This window comes from Alexandromys fortis, unplaced genomic scaffold (genome assembly GCF_014885135.2).
Source record: "Alexandromys fortis isolate MF-2015 unplaced genomic scaffold, M_Fortis_MF-2015_v1.1 scaffold_5, whole genome shotgun sequence".
NCBI lineage: Eukaryota > Metazoa > Chordata > Mammalia > Rodentia > Cricetidae > Alexandromys > Alexandromys fortis.
In genome coordinates this window covers 2,827,661-2,846,619 of record NW_026067924.1, presented here as the reverse complement: position 1 = coordinate 2,846,619, position 18,959 = coordinate 2,827,661, and the positions used below count along the sequence as shown (strand labels likewise).

At 41.0% G+C, this 18,959-nt stretch overlaps 1 protein-coding gene across 1 annotated transcript in view; it reads right to left on the bottom strand.

Annotated features, from left to right (window-relative positions):
- LOC126501615 (uncharacterized) overlaps positions 1–18,959 on the bottom strand; it is a 269,467-nt gene that overhangs the window by 170,995 nt on the left and 79,513 nt on the right. The window contains exons 7-8 of the mRNA XM_050142373.1: positions 17,492–17,612; positions 15,360–15,590 (exon numbers count right to left, since the gene is read on the bottom strand). Coding sequence (XP_049998330.1) covers positions 15,360–15,590; positions 17,492–17,612 — 352 coding nt within the window. The remainder of the gene's footprint in view (positions 1–15,359; positions 15,591–17,491; positions 17,613–18,959) is intronic.

The following is an 18,959-nucleotide window of genomic DNA, read 5'->3' as shown; positions in this document are numbered from 1 at the left end:
ACTTCACATGATGTTCATATGAAAATTAATACTTTAAAAGGAATTGTAAAGCATTCTGTATAGATGTTGAAATATTAAAAACATATTCCCTCTGAACGCGAGTGAGTTCAAATATAGAAGCAAGTTCCTCCTCTTTAGAGAATTCAAAATGATTTGATTGTTGAATTGCATAAGGAGTGAACAAGAACTGCTATTTTGTAACTAGGGCATTCTGAACTCTGGATACAGTGCACACGTGAACAGACACAAAGGACAAAGATAAAAATGCAGAACTCCCAGTAAAATGAAAATGTGCAAAACTACATAAAACATCATTTTTTTTCTAAAAAAAAAAAAAAAAAAGTAATTCTGGTTGTCCTGAAAATGAAGCGTACTGGTGGGGCAGTTGCTTTGCTATCTCAAGCCCTTGGGTTCAACCCCCAGAATTAAAAAAAAAGTGGGGGGAGGGGAGGAAAGAAGAAAGGAAGGAAGGAAGAAACCAAGTGAAAAGCAGCTCACCGATGTGTTTGAAGATGTTGATGAGACTCCGAAGTTCTCAAGTCTGCTGGTCAAGTTTGGGAATCCACACCGAGATGGCTACATTTTAGAAATACAGCAATGCAGCAGTAAGCAAAGAGGCCTATGAGGCTAATCCTTGCTTGTCAACTTGACAGATTTTTGGGTGTGTCTCCAAAAATCATTGATACATAGGTCTGTAGGGAACAGAAGAAGGGAGAGGTCCTGGGAGAATGTGTGCCGCACATGACCACTGGGAGTCTGTCTTTTCTGTGTTCATATGAGCCAATCAGGCACACCCCCTGTTACAGGTCCCCATACACGCTATTGGGCCTGCCCCTCTGGAGAACCTTCCTAGAAAAGCAAAGCTCTCTGCCCTTAGAAAACTTAAGTTCAAAGCTATGTAAGGTTAAGTAACCACTTGCTGCCATGGGGTAGCAGAGCAACCTCTTATACAAGACAGCAGCTTGTGAACAGGGCTAGTCTCTCCAGAGACAGACAGGAAGAGGCTGGAAAGAGGAAAATGCGACTTTAGAAACAGAATAATCTGTGAAAAAAAATCAACAAAAAATTATAGGAATGGAAGAACGATTCCCCAGTATAGAAAACAACAACTAGAATAACAACAGTATTTCAGTTCTCGCTGCTTCTTTCAAGGTTGTGAGCCTAGCACTTCTACTGTGGAGTCACGTGCATCTAGTTTAGAGACTCATTTTAGTCCTTCTGGAAAGCCTGACCTCAATTTATCTTATCAGTAAATTGGGTTGAACAACGAGTTAGGTTCTCAAGTTCCTCTTTGTAGTGTCTCTTCGGTGCAGAGCAATGCACCTGGAAAAGCATGAGAACTTACTACCGTCCTGTCATACCAGAGCATCAATAAATCATACATCTGACATGTCCCAAAAGTCTCCCACGCAAATGAGTTGGTTTCTAGCTTGACTTCTTAAGGGAGCCTATCTCCCTTAAGAAGTAGCACCTGGGAGAGGACGTTGGGTCACTGAGAGTCATTGCAAGACCACAAGACCTCCATCTTTCACCCACCGTGGACTGAGAGGTTTAACTCCAACATGTGCCCCTGCCATGTGTGCTGTCTCACCGCAGGCCCTAAAGAGCAAGAAATGGGAGAAGGAAACTGAGTGTGGGCTGACACCCCTGAAACTCTGAGTCAAATCTAACCTTCTCTTTTTGTTGTGAGCCTAGCCTTTAACGGCTGAGCCATCTCTCCAGCCCTAACCTTCTCTTTTTGTAAATTAATATTTGTTCCAATAAGGGGAGATGGCTGAATATGTCTTGCAAGCTAAATTGTGTACTGATGGACTTAAAACTGTTCATGTCACCTGGAAGTAAGAAATGGAGACACGATAGCAGCAAGAGACTGTGAGCTGGCGATTCCTATACAAGGGAAAAGACTAACTCAACTTCTTGGAGGAATTCTTTCAAAGGCCAGAAAACTGTAAAGTACAGAGGAAAGCTAGAAACCCTCCCTATGGAGGGTTGGTAGTAAGATAAGAACTCAGCATCTCCTACTTAAAACTAGGCTAATCTGCTTGCACAAAATATGTAAGGCCTATGATATTGTGGGAATTGCATGTTAGGGTCTCTTGTGCCAGAAGAGAGGACTGGGCCCCAGGAGTTTAAATCACTTTCATCATAGTGAATGCTAGCCATACCAGGATTCCATCAAGTCTTGCCCTGAAGATACACTTTGGCTGGCGTCCTTTGGACCTAACAAAGGTCTATTTTGGTACGATTTTGGGGGAATAGGATTGGGCTTCCCTTCACCTAAATAGAGACAATTCTGCGTGGTCACTCTAGGATGTGAATTATGGAACAAGTCAGGGAAAGTCATTGATGACAGTGAACACGGAGGGCTCACTGGTGTGGCCACCAAAGTCTCCACAAGCCTGGGGTTTCCTCGACCTGCTAAAGTGATCCTTTTCGGAGCTGAGAAAAGGGCCTTCCACAAACTGACATGATGGGAAACTTTCTCAAGTCATAAAATATAATATATGCCAGGGCCCTGGCCTGCTAATGGTAATAACTAATAATCAATAAAAGCAATCACGCTCCAGGTCTGGATTCCCTAGGACCACTCCTTCCTGTGAGTTATTAAAATCGTTTCAACTCTTACATATTAAATGTCACACAGAAAATAACCTCTTTCAGAGTATTGGGTTCATCATATTTTACGAATTAATACTTCGGGTCATTTTAATCAGTTTCTGATATATATGCCGTTTTCAGAAAGCACTTGAGGGAAGAACACTGTGGCCATGAGTGATAATGACAAGAATATGAACTATATTCTTTATATACATATTGAAATTTGAGCACTACTGGGGTACTTTCCCATCTTAAGTATTTAGGAAGCTTTAAATAAAAAATAAATTTGTCTATTTCATTAAAATTGAGCAACTCTTTTTTCAGGCATAAAACTTCAAACTTATTAATTTCATGGCTATATTTTAAAAACGAGAGCAAGCACCAGCAAGACGACGACATGATGAGTGTCTGGAAATCTTCAGAAAGGGCACTAAATTTTTCACAGTATTTGTGTTTCATTCTCAGTGGAATAAAAAGACACCACTCTTTTAATAATGAATAATAGATTCTCGGTTTGATTTACATGCATGGATTAGATGTCATGTGTGAAAAGTTGCTGTTTTATTCAGATTGGATTCCCCTCCAGTGAAACCAAAATGGTGCCCAATCTACCACTAGAAAAATGATACCTTGTCCCCATGATTAATAAAGATTAACTGACAGTTTTTAAAATAATATATGTCTCCAAAACAGTCTACAAGCGCCGGGAGTTCAGGGAAAGTTTTCTCTATAGCGTCTAAAGTGCCTATGTGTCCCCTACCATAGGGCAAAACCTCCGGCCAAAATCATGGCCACCCTAAAGGAACAGTCTTATCACAAAACAAACTTATTGTAATAATGAAAGGATTGCATGACAATCTATAAAGGGCTGAAATCTTTCTTGCTCTTTCCCACCAGGGAAAACAACAACAACGAAAATGTATGCCTCTAGTTTTCTGTTTTGTTTTGTTTCTTCTGTCTGCTCTCTCCTTCTGGGTGGGTCACCTGAATAGGTGTGGCTGTGAATTCCTGATTTCAGGTTCCTTGTAGATTTGCAGTCAAGGCTTCTACTGGGGGTACAGTCCTTTCTGAAGGCTGACAAAGGGGATCTACATCCATGCTGATGCTGGTGGTCAGTTTGGCTTTAGTTCCTGAAGCAGGCAGTTGGACTCAAGGTTTCCGTTTCCTGAGGACTATGTTACTAACCACTGAGTGTTCTCTTTGGCTTTGGTCATCTTAAAAGGATACTTACACTAGATCTATCCCATGCAGGGGTAAATCCCTGGCTGCGCCACTCTTCTGGCTCCTTCATGCCTGCAGTTCCTCCTCTCAAGAGCACTGTGGACCTCACAGCTACCCCCAAATAGTTCCTTCTGGCCTGCCTGCCTCTGCAGGAATTGCCACCCCCGTGCCAAGCACACCAACTTGGCTGTCCTAAAGACTCTTGTGACTGCGGGCACCAGGGTGCAGAATGTGTCTTTGCAGAATGTGGGGGCATGAGAAGATGCTCCTCCTGCCTTCTGCCTCCTGCTTCCTGCCCCGCAACACAGATTATTCTGTCATGCTGCAAGAGCTGGGCATGACGCTGGGCCTTCGAGTTGTCTGCGCACTGCAAGTGGTCTACTGCTGTCCTCCTGAGCACTTCACCACATTCTCACACAATAACCTGCCGTTTTTATCAGCCAGCCACAAGAGTGCAGCCCTCCTGAAGGCCCAGCCTACCTGGACGGTCCCTGATGCTGCTGTGGCATTTGCTGGTCCATTTTCCTAGTTCATTATAACCCTGTGTTACAGACTTGGACTGCCGCACCGAATCCATGGCCAGGGAGTTTAAACAAAAATTATGCTTTTTCTTCAGTCCAGAACGTAGATTTCCAGTGTTGGAGTGTTATTCCTGTTAGCTTCTTCTGAGAACCGTCTTGGCTTCTAGGTGGCCGGCTTCTCTCTGGATTTGTGTGTGGTTTTTCCCTTTGAGTGTGACCTAGCCTCTCTCCCTTCCTTCTCCCCCCTCACTCCTCTTCCCTCTCCTATCTCATCTCTCCTCTCTCCTCTCCCCCCACCTGGTTGATCAATTCCATCTTGTCTTAATTACCCCTTTAAAGAGCCTATCTCCAAATAGTTATACCCTGAGGTCCTATTAGGGATCAGTATTTTAACATGTAAGTTTTGGGGGACATAATTCAGTCCATAAAGTCCCCTTTTAATCTCCTTTATTTTTTTCCTCCTCCATTTATTTTCCTGCATGCACAGAGCATAACCGACAGCTAAGTCATTCTACTGGAGATGTAAATGCCTTCTAGAAGATTCAAAACTAAATAGAGAAATAAGCTAATTTTAAATTTCCGGTTAAAGCATGTCAGGTTATGTTAATAGGAGCTACTTGGGCCCTGACCACTCTAAAGGGAGGGCCGTGACGCTTTCTCCAGCACACAATACAGCACTCAGTACTGAGGGCACTAATAAGCCCTCTTTCTCGTTGGTAACAAACTACCTGAAACCTCAATGACTTTAAAGGATGATATTTGTTTAGTATAGCTAATTTCCCTGTTATGTTTATGTACAATTCAGTGGGGTAATCATCCACCCTACCCGGCACAAACTGGACCATGAGCAGCCACTCTTGAGCTCATGGCTAGGAAGAAACGGAGGGTCCAAGGTAATCCACACACTGCTTGACACAAATAGAAGGTTGGTTTAGACTTGGACCTTCTCTCTCTCTTGTAGTCATAGCCTCAATTTCAGGTCTCTCAAGCAATGGCCTTGGTATTTTTACAAAGTGATTTGAAGACCCAAGAGGGATATTTTTATAACTTTTATTTATTCTTCTTTCATATGATACTTCCCAACCATAGCCTCTCCTCCCTCTGTTCCTCCTAGTTCCCCTCATACACTGCTCCCCTCTCTCTCAGAGCCACTGTTCCTCCATTTCCCTTCAGAAAAGAGCAGCCCCGCCCCACTCCGCACACTCCATCCTCCCCTGCAGGGATATCGACCGAAGAATGTATAACAGGATGCAATAAGACTAGGCACGGACCTTCATATCACGGCTGGATGAGGCAAGCCAGTAGGAGGAAAAGGGTCTCAAGTGGAGGAAAACGAGTCAGACATACCCCTATTCTCACTTAAAGAAGTCCTCCTAAAACTCTAAGCTAAATCACCCCCAGCATGTATACAGATGAGCTAGCATATCTCCATGCAGGCCCCGTGATTGCTGCTTCAGTCTCTGTGAGCTCTTCTGAGCCCTGCTTAGTTGATTCTGTGGGCTGTGTCCTCGACCCCTCTGGCTCCACAATCCTTCTGCCCCAAGTTCTGCCTAATATTTGGGTTAGGGCTTCTCCATTTGCTCCCATCAGCTGCTAGAGGAAGCCTTCAGGAGGGACTTCTAACACGATAGGAAAAGAAAGCTGTCCGTCCATTAAGACCTAAGCTTAAACCCCAAACTCTACAGTATTACCTCTGCCACATTCCTTGAGCTAATAGTCAACGAGCCCTCTTAAAGAAGAGAAAATTAAGTTCTCATCCTTCATGGAAAAAGAGCAAAGATTTTATAATTTTCATTTTCTTACTCAATAGGGCATTGGTGACTAAATTAATGAATAAAATATAAAATAAATTTAGTAATTCAAATAAAATTAATCTATTTGGCTGTGTACAGTGCAATAACCTTGAACTAGCTCAGAACCTCCCATCTGAATTAGGGCCAAACACCAAAGATTTCCAATAACTCAAGAAAACTCATTTAATTAAAGAAGGCCAGCTGCCAAGTTTCCACATTGTCTTATTTGTAAATTGCCTTTTATTATTTTTAATTATGTCTAAGTATGTGCACACAAGAATGCAGGTGCCCACAGAGGCTCTGGCCTGGAGCTCGAGTTACAGGCCATTGTGAATCACCTGATATTGTTGCTGGGAATTGAACTCTGGTCTTCTGGTACACGCTCTTAACAATTGAGCCACCTCTCCAACCCCTGGCATGTGTCTTTGACACTCCTGTTGTATGCATTGTTCTAAGCATAGGGATGACCATTTATGAAATAACCCTGCTTCTCTTTTGCACATTGTAATGGACAAAAATGCATATATAACACGTGTGCAAGCCTCTGTCCCCACACAAGAGAGTTTACAGGTGGCCCTCTGTAAGGTACTGGTGTTTAGATGAAGTGATAATGGTGTTGGAGAGAATTAGTGGGGTTAGCAGAGGAAGGCTAACAACTCCCAACTGTTCCTCCTTGGGCAGGGAACTAAGAAAAGGCCATCTGAGCCAGAGGAAGGGCAGTCACCAAAGAAACATCTGCTAGAATAGTAGTCTCCCTAGTCTCCTGTACTGAAGGAAATGAATGCTTTCTGTTCAAGCCATCCACTGTTCGACATTCAGCACAATAGCCTGAAATGAATAAGACACAGTGAACGAATAATTTAATCCATCTAGGTTTAATGCCCATGACCAAGAAAAGGAAGGGCAGCTAATGTATACAGCTAATGTGGCTCCAGAGCAGGAATACAGGCTTGAAGGTAACTATTTTTTTATGATTTGACTGATTTTCTCAATAAATACTTACATTTTTTCCTCCATAACATGGCAAAAACAGTGGTCTTCACTTGAAAATAATAAACATGGTCTAGAGGAGGTTTCATGTGCTCCTTATCACCATCAAGGCTGTAATTAACAACCGAGGGACCCGTTGTAAATCTATGCATAGCAGAAATTCCTGAAAGACACCTGGAAGGCTTCCGCCTCCTTTTGCAACTGCTCTTGGGTCCAACACTGGGCTCCAATGGAAGGTTGCAGGTTCTCCACACCCTGCAGTTTGTCAGGGACAAGGAAGGGTTTAGACGTGGACTTTCTGCCACAGCCACGGCCTCACTCTCTAGTCTCTCCAGACATGGACTTGGCATTTTGCAAGATGACTAGAATATCCAAGAGAAAGACATCCAACACAATAGAAAACGAATGTTGTTAGTTCGTTAAGGGCTAATCTTGAACCCTAAGAATGAGCTACACTGAGTTTGCTTGTGCTTCAAGGAAAAGGGTTAGTGCATGAGTTCCTCTCTCTTTTGAAAAACTTTTTTCTAAAAATATTATTTTTCTAAAAAGGAGAGATCAAATTACCTTGGAGCAAGACAATCAAAAGGTACTATTATTTTCTCGTGTGTTCCCATTTGTAGATATTAAAATAAAATCGTCTCTGGATTGATTTGTTTCTTCTCTGTTATGATCTGATTTAAAAATTTACTTGTATTATGATACATCTTTTGACATTATCTTAACATTTCCTTTGCTTTCTGTTATTTAAGAAACAACTCATATTTTTTTTTTGATAAGCTGAATTCCCACTAAATTTGTCTAACCCCTCTAAATAGTTTCACATCAGGTTTTGTTCTTATTTTAGAATCAGTTTTTGGTTATCTGCTAAGTGTAAGGGCTCTGAACCCTGAAGAGCATAGTATTGTATATGCAGTGTTTTCAAACCCTGGGAGGAGTCTTATTGGTGGCTAGTTATGGTATACAAACCATGGCAAAATGAATGAGTTTAAAATCTGAAGGTTAAGTAGGAGTAAATATCTCTGACCTATGCCACGTGGCAAGCTAGAACTTGGAGAACACAAGAGATTACAGTGAGTGATAGTTCAAGTGTAGTTGAGTATATGGCAGTGGGTGAATCTATTGGATGTGGGGAAATACCAGAGAAAGGAGGCAGAAGCTATATGACTGAGGTCTTTTAATATACAGCAAGTTTAATTTATCCTAAGAGAAACTAAGAGTCCACAAATTGTTTTAATCAAGAAGTGAGATGATGTTTTAGAAATATTATTTTGCTATTCAATAATTAGATGTTGGATAATTATATGTTAAGCAATTAGAATACGCTACTGGAGTTAGAGAACCATAGTTGAGTACCCATAGTTACAGGGTAAAAAAGGTGGTTCCATTCCAATGTTGTCCTAAGAATCTAGGGGATATTGTGTAATTTGACAAACTTCTCCAACATTTAGGTTCCCGTTTATGAAATACAAATGTTAATGCTGACCGGAAATATTGCCTTCAACTTAACGTGTCATGATATCAGTGGAAGCAACAAATTCTTCCCTTTGGTCTACAAATACTTTCGCAGTTTTGCCTAATACAAAACATTCAAGAAACAGAAATATAAGTATTGCTCATAACCAGTCCCGTGTTCTTTCAAATGACACAATCATGGGTGTGGAAAGGAAGGGAACAGTGGGCAGTGACTGAGAAGTTCACAGAAGGTAAATCCGTGGGTTGCAGTTGCTCGTTGGAGCTGATGCGGCTCTAACAGAAATGCGCTCTTGGGCGCCTCTGTCACATCTACTCCAGATCACTGCTGCTGGTAACGTGGCTTCAAGGAAACAGGGTTTCCGGTGATGACTCATGCAGTGGAGATGACAGAGACAAGGGGGGGATAACGGCTGCACCAAGTCCTGTCACTGAGGAAGTTTGGAGCCAGAATGTAGGTTTTAGAGCTCACATCTTGCTATGTCCTGCCTCTTGCATTTATTCTTTTATTGAAGTATCAGCTGAAAAATATCTTTCAAGAGCCTTTGCAGATGACTTATTTAGGAACCAAAGTACCTTTCTACAGAGGCTCCATCTGTGCATAAACAGGTAAGGAAGAAGAGCCTCCTGATAAATGACCACCAAAGGTCGGCTATCCATTCATGTGATGGCAGCCACCATTTCTGCTTTGGGAGATCCTCACGATCGCCCTAAGTAAATGATTTCTAATCCCCCCCCCCAATTTTTTTTGCCTTTAGACAACCTCACACACTGACATGTGACCCACAAAACAGATGTGCTTATCAAATATAAAACGGGGTTAAGTGCCATCAAAATCAAGTGACTTTCCCCCCCTCTATTCCGTTGGCTGACACCAACCCTCCATCCTAGCCACGCTTTCATTTCCTCTGCGTTGTGGGGTAATGCGAAAAATGAAATATGTTGCCCTAAATTGAAGGAAACCATGGTCTTAATGGAATCATTAGAGAAATTGTTCCAGAATGCTGCATCCTTCCAGAAATAATAACCCTGTAATGTCAGCAAATTCCGAGTCAGCACGGGTTACCTGCTGCACACAGAGGGGCTTGGTCATGTTCATTAGCTCTGCCCGAGGCTCAGCCTAACTTCAGCACATGACCTTTAAGAATTTTTAAAAATTCATTAATCAATGTTCTTTGCCTGAGTTTTGCTGTTTTTGCTTCTTTAACCTATTATTTGTATCCTTTTATATAAGTTGGCCTATCCCCATACCCAATGAAACTAAGAACTGCAAGCATAACAGTTCTAGCTAATAATTAACAGAAGTTTCTTCCTGTTCCACTACCATAGCCAAAGGTCAATAATGATATTTTAAATGTCACCCAAAAAGAATTATCATGCAAGCTAATGGGACAAGAAAATAATGGTCACATGCATTCTTAATTCATATTTTACTTTACATTATTAAAAGTTTCTTGACATCCTTTCTCCTTGACTCTCATATGAAGCCCTGTATTGATTAGTCACATTACTGCATTTATTAGTCACATTGATGTCTTAAAATCCAAACAGCCGAAACAACCGAAGGCATCCTTCACCAAACTTTAGAAGGACCACTGAGGTTTTCCTGTGTCTCCTTGGTGTTCTCTGGATGGTCTGTCCCATCCCATCATGGCAGTAATAAACTTGATAGTCTTGTGCACTTATGAATGGCTCAAGGCAGTGGCTCCCTCCCTCCCTCCTGTTTGTCTTATGGAAAGTATAGAGACGCTGGAGTCCTCACTGGAACCTTCACTTTGAATTTCTTATTGTGTTAATTAAGATATAATCACATACTTACGTACATTATGTGACTGTTTAGTCTTTTTTTTGTGGTGCAAAAGCTTCAACTTATTAAATTATTTTTATTAAAGTCTAGGAGTAAAGGCATATCTTTCACAGTACTTTTTGAAAATTGTCCACCATTTCAACCAGATTTGAAGAAAGACTGAAAATGTCACCTGCTCTTGCGTTCTTCCTTGATCTTGAATGCCATTTTGTTAGCTCGTTCAGCAAGCTTCTAGTAAGAATACATTCATTGTAGAGGGAATTGTGTCTTCCAGAAGGAATTACATTGGCCATTCTCACATTTCTAACACACAGTATTTCAGAAAATGTCCATATGTGGAAATGGGATCTTTTTATTTAACCAAATTGTAAAGATGTCTCTAACATGGCTCAGACCCAACATGGCAACATCCTTATGAAAAGGAGTAATTTGTATGGAGCCAGACAGACCCACACAGGGAAGAGAGGATCATAGTGGATAGTGACAAACGGAGGAACCCTTAAACCTGCCAGAATCCATGAGAGAACACAAAACCTCCCCTGAGCACATCTTAACTTTTGTTCTCAACTTTGTGAACTTCTCATGGCAGCCTTAGGAAGCAAATCCTACATTCTTAGTAAGGAAGGAATGATTCCATTCATTTGTGGTACCTCTGGCCCAATTCCTGGGTAACAGATAAGATGATCTGTGTTGTGTCGGTCTCATTTCCTGCAGCTGTGATCCAATACAGACAAAAGGAATTTACAGAAGAAACTCTTTCTTCTGGCCCTAAGTTCATGCAGTCCATGGCAGGAGATGAGGCAGCAGGAGCTTGAAGCAGCGAGTACACCTCATTCACAGCCAGGAGGCAGAGAGCAAGAAGTGCCTGTTGGCTTCTCAGCTCTGATTCTCCATCTGCACAGTTCAGAATCCCAGCCTGGGTGGGAATGATGTCACCCAGGTGGTACTTCCCACCTCAGTTGAGGTAACCAACATAGTCCGCCATGGGATGTCCAGATGTCTAGCTCCTGAGTCATTCCAAATCCTCTCAAGTTGACAATATTAACTGTCAAGAGTGTCCTTTATCTCTGAATTGTAAGTGTGCGGCTTAGCTGACCCCAGCTAAGTGTCTGTCACTAGAGTGTGTTCATGTGGCTTGATCTTACACGGTCCTGCTCAGAGTGTGTGAGTGTCTTGCCATGTGTCTGGGAAATGAACAGCACCTATTTCTTCATGTAACAGTTTCTCATTCTTTCCTTCTGAAAACTGTCAAAAATGGGTGTGTACATGTATTTTCATGTTTTCCATCTTTTTTTTTACCTATAAATACAGTAGTCTAGGGAACTGTATCTCACCTGGCTTTCTGATCATATGCTCTTGGTTGGAAGGGTCTAATACCTTTTGAATTTTTTTATTCCATTCGCTGTATTTTTAATTATAAAATCATATTGTAGATTATTCAGAGAAACAATTTTAAAAGTTTAAGTTAAGAAATAGTTCTTGTTATTTACCTGATAATATGAATGACATAGTAGTATCAGAGATAATTTCTACTTAATGGATTATGCATATTCTTTTATTTTTGGTCTTTTACATTCCTTTTGGACACTATTGGGGCTCTAGTCTTTAGGCAGAAAATATTCTAAATTCCATATTTAATAAATACAAAGCCTTGTTTTTTTGATAGTTGTTATATTCCAAGCCTTTAATTAGCCAAATTTGATCATCTTGTCCTATCCTCTCTTGTAGTACCACTGTCCAGTCTGCCACTCCTCTCTCTCCCTCTCTCTCTCTCTCTCTCTCTCTCTCTCTCTCTCTCTCTCTCTCTCTCATTTGCCAGTTTTTCTTGGTATTTCATGCACAAGGCCGTCCCTTTTTGTTCTTGAGCGTTTATACAATCCAAAGTCCTTTGCCCATGTTTGTGGAGAATCAGGATGTTTATAGAATGGAATCTGACAATGAATATGCCTTTTAATCCCCAATCCTAGCAGAACGGTGGACTAAGATAGCCTCAGTACTTAACCTATTCCATCATCTTGCCAGAACCAGAAGTCAAAAGGCACATACGTCATGTTGCATATTTCCTCCCAAAGATCACTCTCTGTAGACTGTTAATGGACACTGTAACAAAGATGGAAATCTCTATTGGAAATGTTTCCAGGACAAGTGTCAGAAGATGAGCAGGTTCTCAAGGTGTCTATCAAGGAGTTACAGAAAAATCTGGAAGCAAGCACTCAGCACCAACAGGCCTGAGCTTAAAATCCACAAACGAAATTGACCCACTATGCTGAAATAAAGTAATTGGTGTTGTTCATGCAGTGTGTAAGGGGCCTAAGACTCATATTTTTTCCTTTAACTCTTCTTATTTGATGACCTCTACCTCACAATATACCAAGAGTCACGTTAATATATGGAATTATGTGGGACAACAGCAAAACACTGTATATTTGTACTATGGATGAGATGACTGGAACTCTACTCGATTAGTCTTAGGCACACATCTGCTTCCTCCCTTAGGAGGCCTCTCCACCACCTATAAGCAGCAGCAGTTTCACTAAACCTTCAAGTGTTGACCTCCTGGCACAGTCTGATACCAAAGGCATAGCGCTGTGATGCTATGGCTTTGTGTTCTCGCAAAGGTCCATTAGCAAGATAACCTTATGGGTGTGTGATGTAGAAACTTCCTCCCCAAACTCAGTGTGTCTCCTGTAATTAGGCCTTATTCTTTCATTTAAATAATTCTTCTGTGTTTGTTGATTTTTTTCCCAGAGATAGATGATCAATATTCTCCAGTTAACACAAGTATGGTGCCTTGTGCTCCCCAGCTGCCTTAGGGAAGATAATCGCTTCTACTCACGAAGTAAGGAAAGAAATAAGCCTCTCTGACTTGGATCTTAAGTGAAATGAAATAGATGTCTCAAATGTCTCAATATTAATTACAAACCCAAGATATGGTCTTATGTTTCTGAATGGATTTTTAGTAGAAAACTATGCTGTTACTACTGAGGGTATCACTCAGTTGGTAGAGTTTTTAGGGTGCATAAATAAAGCTCTGCATTCAACCCTAGTATTACATAAACCAGGCACTGAGGAACATGCCTGTAATCCCAATACTTAGGGTGGGGGCAGGAGAAGCCAGGTGATCACGTTCTGCTGTATAATGAACTGAGGCCAGCATGACATCCATGAGACCCAGTTTTAAAAATTAATAAATAAATAAATAAAACAGCCTTACAGTTGTTTATACTCTCAGTCTCCTACAAACTACAGCAGCGAGCCCAGCAGGCAGAATTGTACACTTAATGAGAAATGACGCTGCCGGGTTGAGTTTGACAGAGCAAATGGGACTTGGAGCAATAGCCTCTCAACTCTAGGGAGCGCAAAGGCTCTGGGGACTCTTCTCTCCTGCTAAATTCTGGTTGTTTTAGGTCTTTTTCTTGTTTTTAATTTTTGGCATGAGTGCTATTAAATACATTGGATGTGAAGTAACATAGTGTTTTTTTTGTTTTTGTTTTTGTTTTGTTTTTGCTATGGGTAGGTATTAAAGGATGGACACAACTCAATGCTGTTTGGTCAGCCTGTTAGCACACATTTTCCTGGGCTATGGCAGGAGGTAATTATGTGTTGTTTACTTCTGACACATGTTCTCTTAAGCCTTCAAAGACGCTTCCTAAAATGAATGTTGACTTCTCTGTTTCAAAGCGCCTTCTGCTGTCATGGTTGTCACCTCTGTCAGCACTCTCACACATCTGAAGTTGGGCATACCCTCAGGTATGGCTGTTATGTAGCGCACATCTTCCAATAATAGACCATGCCTGTTTTTTGTTTCTTGTTTTTATTTTAATTCCATCTACTTCTAAATGACGGAGTGATCATTTGGTACTTGACACTTGTTGTCAATGGTATGGTTTTAATTGATGCTGTTTTGTTTGCCTCTTCACAGTTTGCTATGGAGTTGTTTCTTAGTTACAGAAAAAAAGAGGAGGGGCTAGGTACCATCTTCAAAGTTCTTACACACCTATAATGTCAATGTAGTGATAAATAAAAAATGAAACTCTTTCTGGGAAATTTTTTTCTTGGACCTCATCCTATAGTATCAATGTTGATTCTGATAATTTCTATAATAATTCAAAGTAATAAAATAAAAGGCAGTTCTACAGTGAAGATTTATAGCCATGCCCAGTGTGCAGAAGCATGATCTGGGCTTCTAGGACAAATCCATTCTCCTTTCTCTCTTCCCACTTTACCCACCCAGAAAGACAGCATCTGTCCAGTGCAGAGGCTCCAGGGGAAGTGAAGCCTGTCTTCAGTGGTTCTGTTGTACCCACTTCTTGCTGTCCTCTTTTTCTCCAGGGTCACTTCTAGCCTCACCTAACACTTTCTCTCTCAGCACTCTTCCCTCCAGAATGCATTTGAACAGCCGTATGACCTATCATTTACTATCAGCACAGTTCTGCCAACTCTTGGCTGCCTACACACACAGGCATGTGTCACACACCGTGTGTGTGTTGAAGTTGTCTACTTAGAAATCTTGAAACAGGAAGATCAATAATCCATATGACATTCTTGATAAATAAAGGATACAGTACTAAGTATATCTTTACCTACACCGGGGGTTGAGATGGATGGATGGATGGATGGATGGATGGATGGATGGATGGATTAGACAGACAGAGAGACAGACAGACAGACAGACAAATAGATGGATAGACAGATTATAGATAGATTAGATAGATAGATAGATAGATAGATAGATAGATAGATAGATAGATAGATAGATAGATACACAGAAGGTGTTTTAAGGATACTTGTTGAGTAAATGAATGTGATCATAGAAAATTGTGCGAACAAGATCCTTTGGGCTGATCACAGTGTTTTGATTCTGTATAGCCACATGGACAGAGTGGAAAGGCGGACAGATAGTGACAGAAGAATCTAATTAAACACAAAGTAATATGTGTGCACAGAAGGTCAGCTTACCAAGAAAAGGCTTTCGTGGAAATACAGCCCCACATCATAAAAGTTGCCACCGTGACAAACTGGGCGTGTTCTCGTCTTCAGCTGTTCGGTTCGACACCAGTGTGAGACGTGGCCCCCCAGCTGATTGAGCAGAGACACTCTGAGAAGGTAGGAGCCTTGGGGAGCCTTATCCTTGAGGCCCCTTAGACATTTGATCTGTATTTGTAGATGAGGCAACTGAGACTGCTCACCCTACATAAAAGGCAGAATTCTTGAATTACACAGGAACTGGGTAAAACCAAGCAATTAGCAACAATGGGCTTTTCAGAGGGTAAAGAAGGGAGACAATTATTTTTACTCAACCTGTAATTGTCAGGTATTAGCAATGATAACAGACAAGGGCCCACAGTGTATAATTAAGAGGTCAAAAAGCAAACTCCCCTATGTTGGGAGGGAAAGTTTAGCTAGTGTTTAAGCATGGTATGTTAATAAGCTGTGACATCAGAAACCATTCATCTATTTTAGTAAGATGGAATTAGCAGGAATCCAACACTTCTAAAAACCACACAGCATGCCTGCTAAGATATGAGGGAATGGGAAACCCCAACAGCAAGCCTCACACATGGCACGAGAAAGGTGACAATCCTAAGCAATACTAATCACAGATAATAATGTCACACGATAAGAGAACGGCAAAACATGTCAAACTCACACTTCACCTGATCCGTCATACTCTCAATATAACAGCTTGGCCCATAGACTTCCAATGAACAGCTCTCCCACAACAAAAAAGTGGGGGGAGTCAAGGCCTGAGTCTCAGCCCATGAAGTGTAACTAAGACAGGGCTGAACCTTTTATAGAACATCCGTATTTCATTGCACGTTCACAGTTGACTGAAGCAGGCCATTTTCATGTTCCATAATTGCCAAGAAGTTTATACAAATGAATGGTTTTAATGAACTATTATTTCAGATTAAGTAAACACTAAGGCAGAATTATTGAGAATTCAGATGGCATTAAGTTTTATTTCTAGACTCACTTACAAGTCCCTGGATAATTCAACCTTGAAGAATTCACTGGGACTTTGTGCTTCAGTGGCAAATAATATCATTTTTAAGAGCACGCTACTGTTCCATCCAGGGTAGTGGTACCGCTGGGTTAATCTAGAGTCAACAGGAGAGACTTCTTAATCTTGCCTAGAATTTATTGAGAAAATGTATATTTCCATATAGACAGCATGATTTTAAAGAATTAAGCAAATAAGAAAAGTTGTCCAATTTCTTTTGTTTTTCTCATTCAAATCATACTTAAAAACTAATCAGAATAACAATTATTTTTGGTTTAATTAGAAAATCTTAATTAACAACAAAGACTTAACCTTAATATTTTGGTTTCCAAAAATATTTTAAAAATTAACACCATCTGAATAAATAAGACAATCCTTTTAGACCTCAAGGCAGGATTACTGATGCAGGCAGACGGAGTTATTAAACACATTCTAAATTAAACGCCTCTATGAATTTTATACTGAAATATATTGTGATAGTTTTGCATGCCAAATGTGACATTTTGTGTTTTAGATTCATCTTCTGTAGTAATTTTGGAAATGTCATACAAACAAAGATTTTGTCATTTACCAATAGAATTACTATGCATGGTCGCCTAGCCGACTCTGTGCCGGGCTCTGGTGGTTGTTTCAAGTCAGCAAGCCATAAAGAATCTTTATCTCTCTGAAACACAGCAATTTGGAAGATAATCGAATGGTGACTAGGGGGCAGAAATGCCAGTCTGAGGAATTATACTACCATCTCTCTTGCATTTACAACCTCTGTCAAACACATGTCAGACAGAAAAGGAGAAGGGGGGTGAATATCCATCAAATCTCAAGGCTGTGTCATTTCCAAGGTGGCAGGCCTACCTCCATGTACAGCTGAGTCTGGTTATACTGGTACCCTGTGGTGAAGAATACCACAGGGGTTTCCATGGTCAGCTTTCCCCTTATGGTTTAGCATGAAATCAGCATCGAAAGCATTTAGTAAGACCTGCTTTCTCTGAAGAACCCCTTAGGAGGAAAAGAACAGGTAATGACAGTCACACGATGGATGTCATCGTCTGACATTCTGCATCAGAAGAAGCCACTCGAGAGTGCTCACCTGGCAGCAAGCTCCTTCTGCTCTTTGGGATTCTTTAGTTGCTTCTGGAAACGAGTGCTGCTGCGTGGCACTGCCCTTTCTGTAAGGATTCCCATCTGCAGTGCACAGCTGACTGGGAGCCGCAGGAACGAGAAGGAATTACAAAGAAAGGAAAGATGCGGCATGAAGAGAACCTTGCCTTCAGGTCCCTAAGACAGCCTGGTGCTTTTCTGCAGTGTGTTCTTGGATTAGACAGCAATTATAAATGACACATGGCAGGTGTTGCACGTGGTTAAAGCCGGGTTTTTGGAGTACAGCCCCATTAAATACATGGCATACTATCTAAGCTTCGAGCAATTAGAGTGCCAGTTGTTTGGGAAACAACCCGGAAATCAAGTTCAGTTGCCTTCCCTTATTTGAAAAGAATGGGCTCTGGGACTCCCTGTAAATGCCAGAATTCAAAAAGGCTCATGCCCCTTATATAATATGGCATGATATATACATAAAATATAGGCACATATAGCATGTTTTTCAATATTTATTTTATTTTAATTGTGAATACACATGCGTGCAAATGCATATGCATGCCTATGACTGCAGACTCTCTTGGAGGTCAGAAGAGGGCATCCCATCCCCTGGAGCTAGAGCTACAGGTAACTGTGAGTCAGCCCTGTGGGTGCTGGGAAGTGAACTCTGGTACTCTGTAAGATCTGCAAGCCTTCTCAAACCCAGGTCGTCTTTCCAGCCCTACTTCTTATCTTATATTTTAAATAATCTCTAGATTTCTGGTTCTCAACCTTCCTAATGCTGCAACTCTTCATGTCATGGTGACCCCAACCATAAAATTATATTCATAGCTACTTTGTAACTACAATTTTGCTACTGCTATGAATCGTAATGTAAATATCTGTGTTTTCTGATGATCTTAGAGGATCCCCGTGAAAGGGTCATTTTGATGCCAGGGAATCATGACCCACAGTTTGAGAACTGAGACTTTAGATGGTTTCTTAAGGGGATGTTTAATACATGAAAACATTATATAAATAGCTGCTCTAACACATTGTTTCTATAGTATACCAATGGGAGCAAACATTCTGCACAAGCTCAGTATGGCTTAAGCCACCATAGATCGAACTACATTTCCATCTATTAGGGGTTGAATGCCTAGATGCAGAAACCACAGATGTGGAGGGCCATCTGTATTTGATAAGATTCCTTGTCATTTCATTTTTTTTCTACCCATTAATCCTTGAGCCTACAAATTGTGCATGAAACCTTGAGGAAAGCATTAATTGAAAATAGATGCTTGGCTGATATGACGCAAACATTTTCTGTCTTTAATGCAAGGGTGGGATCTATTTCTCGCCTTAAAATGCTCCCTAGGTACTTGCCCTTCTAGTAACATGAACTCAGTGTATTCAAGACTCTTCTTCATTGTTGACTTTTTTTGTTTGCTTGCTCGCAAAGCCTGACATCATCTGCCTGCTTT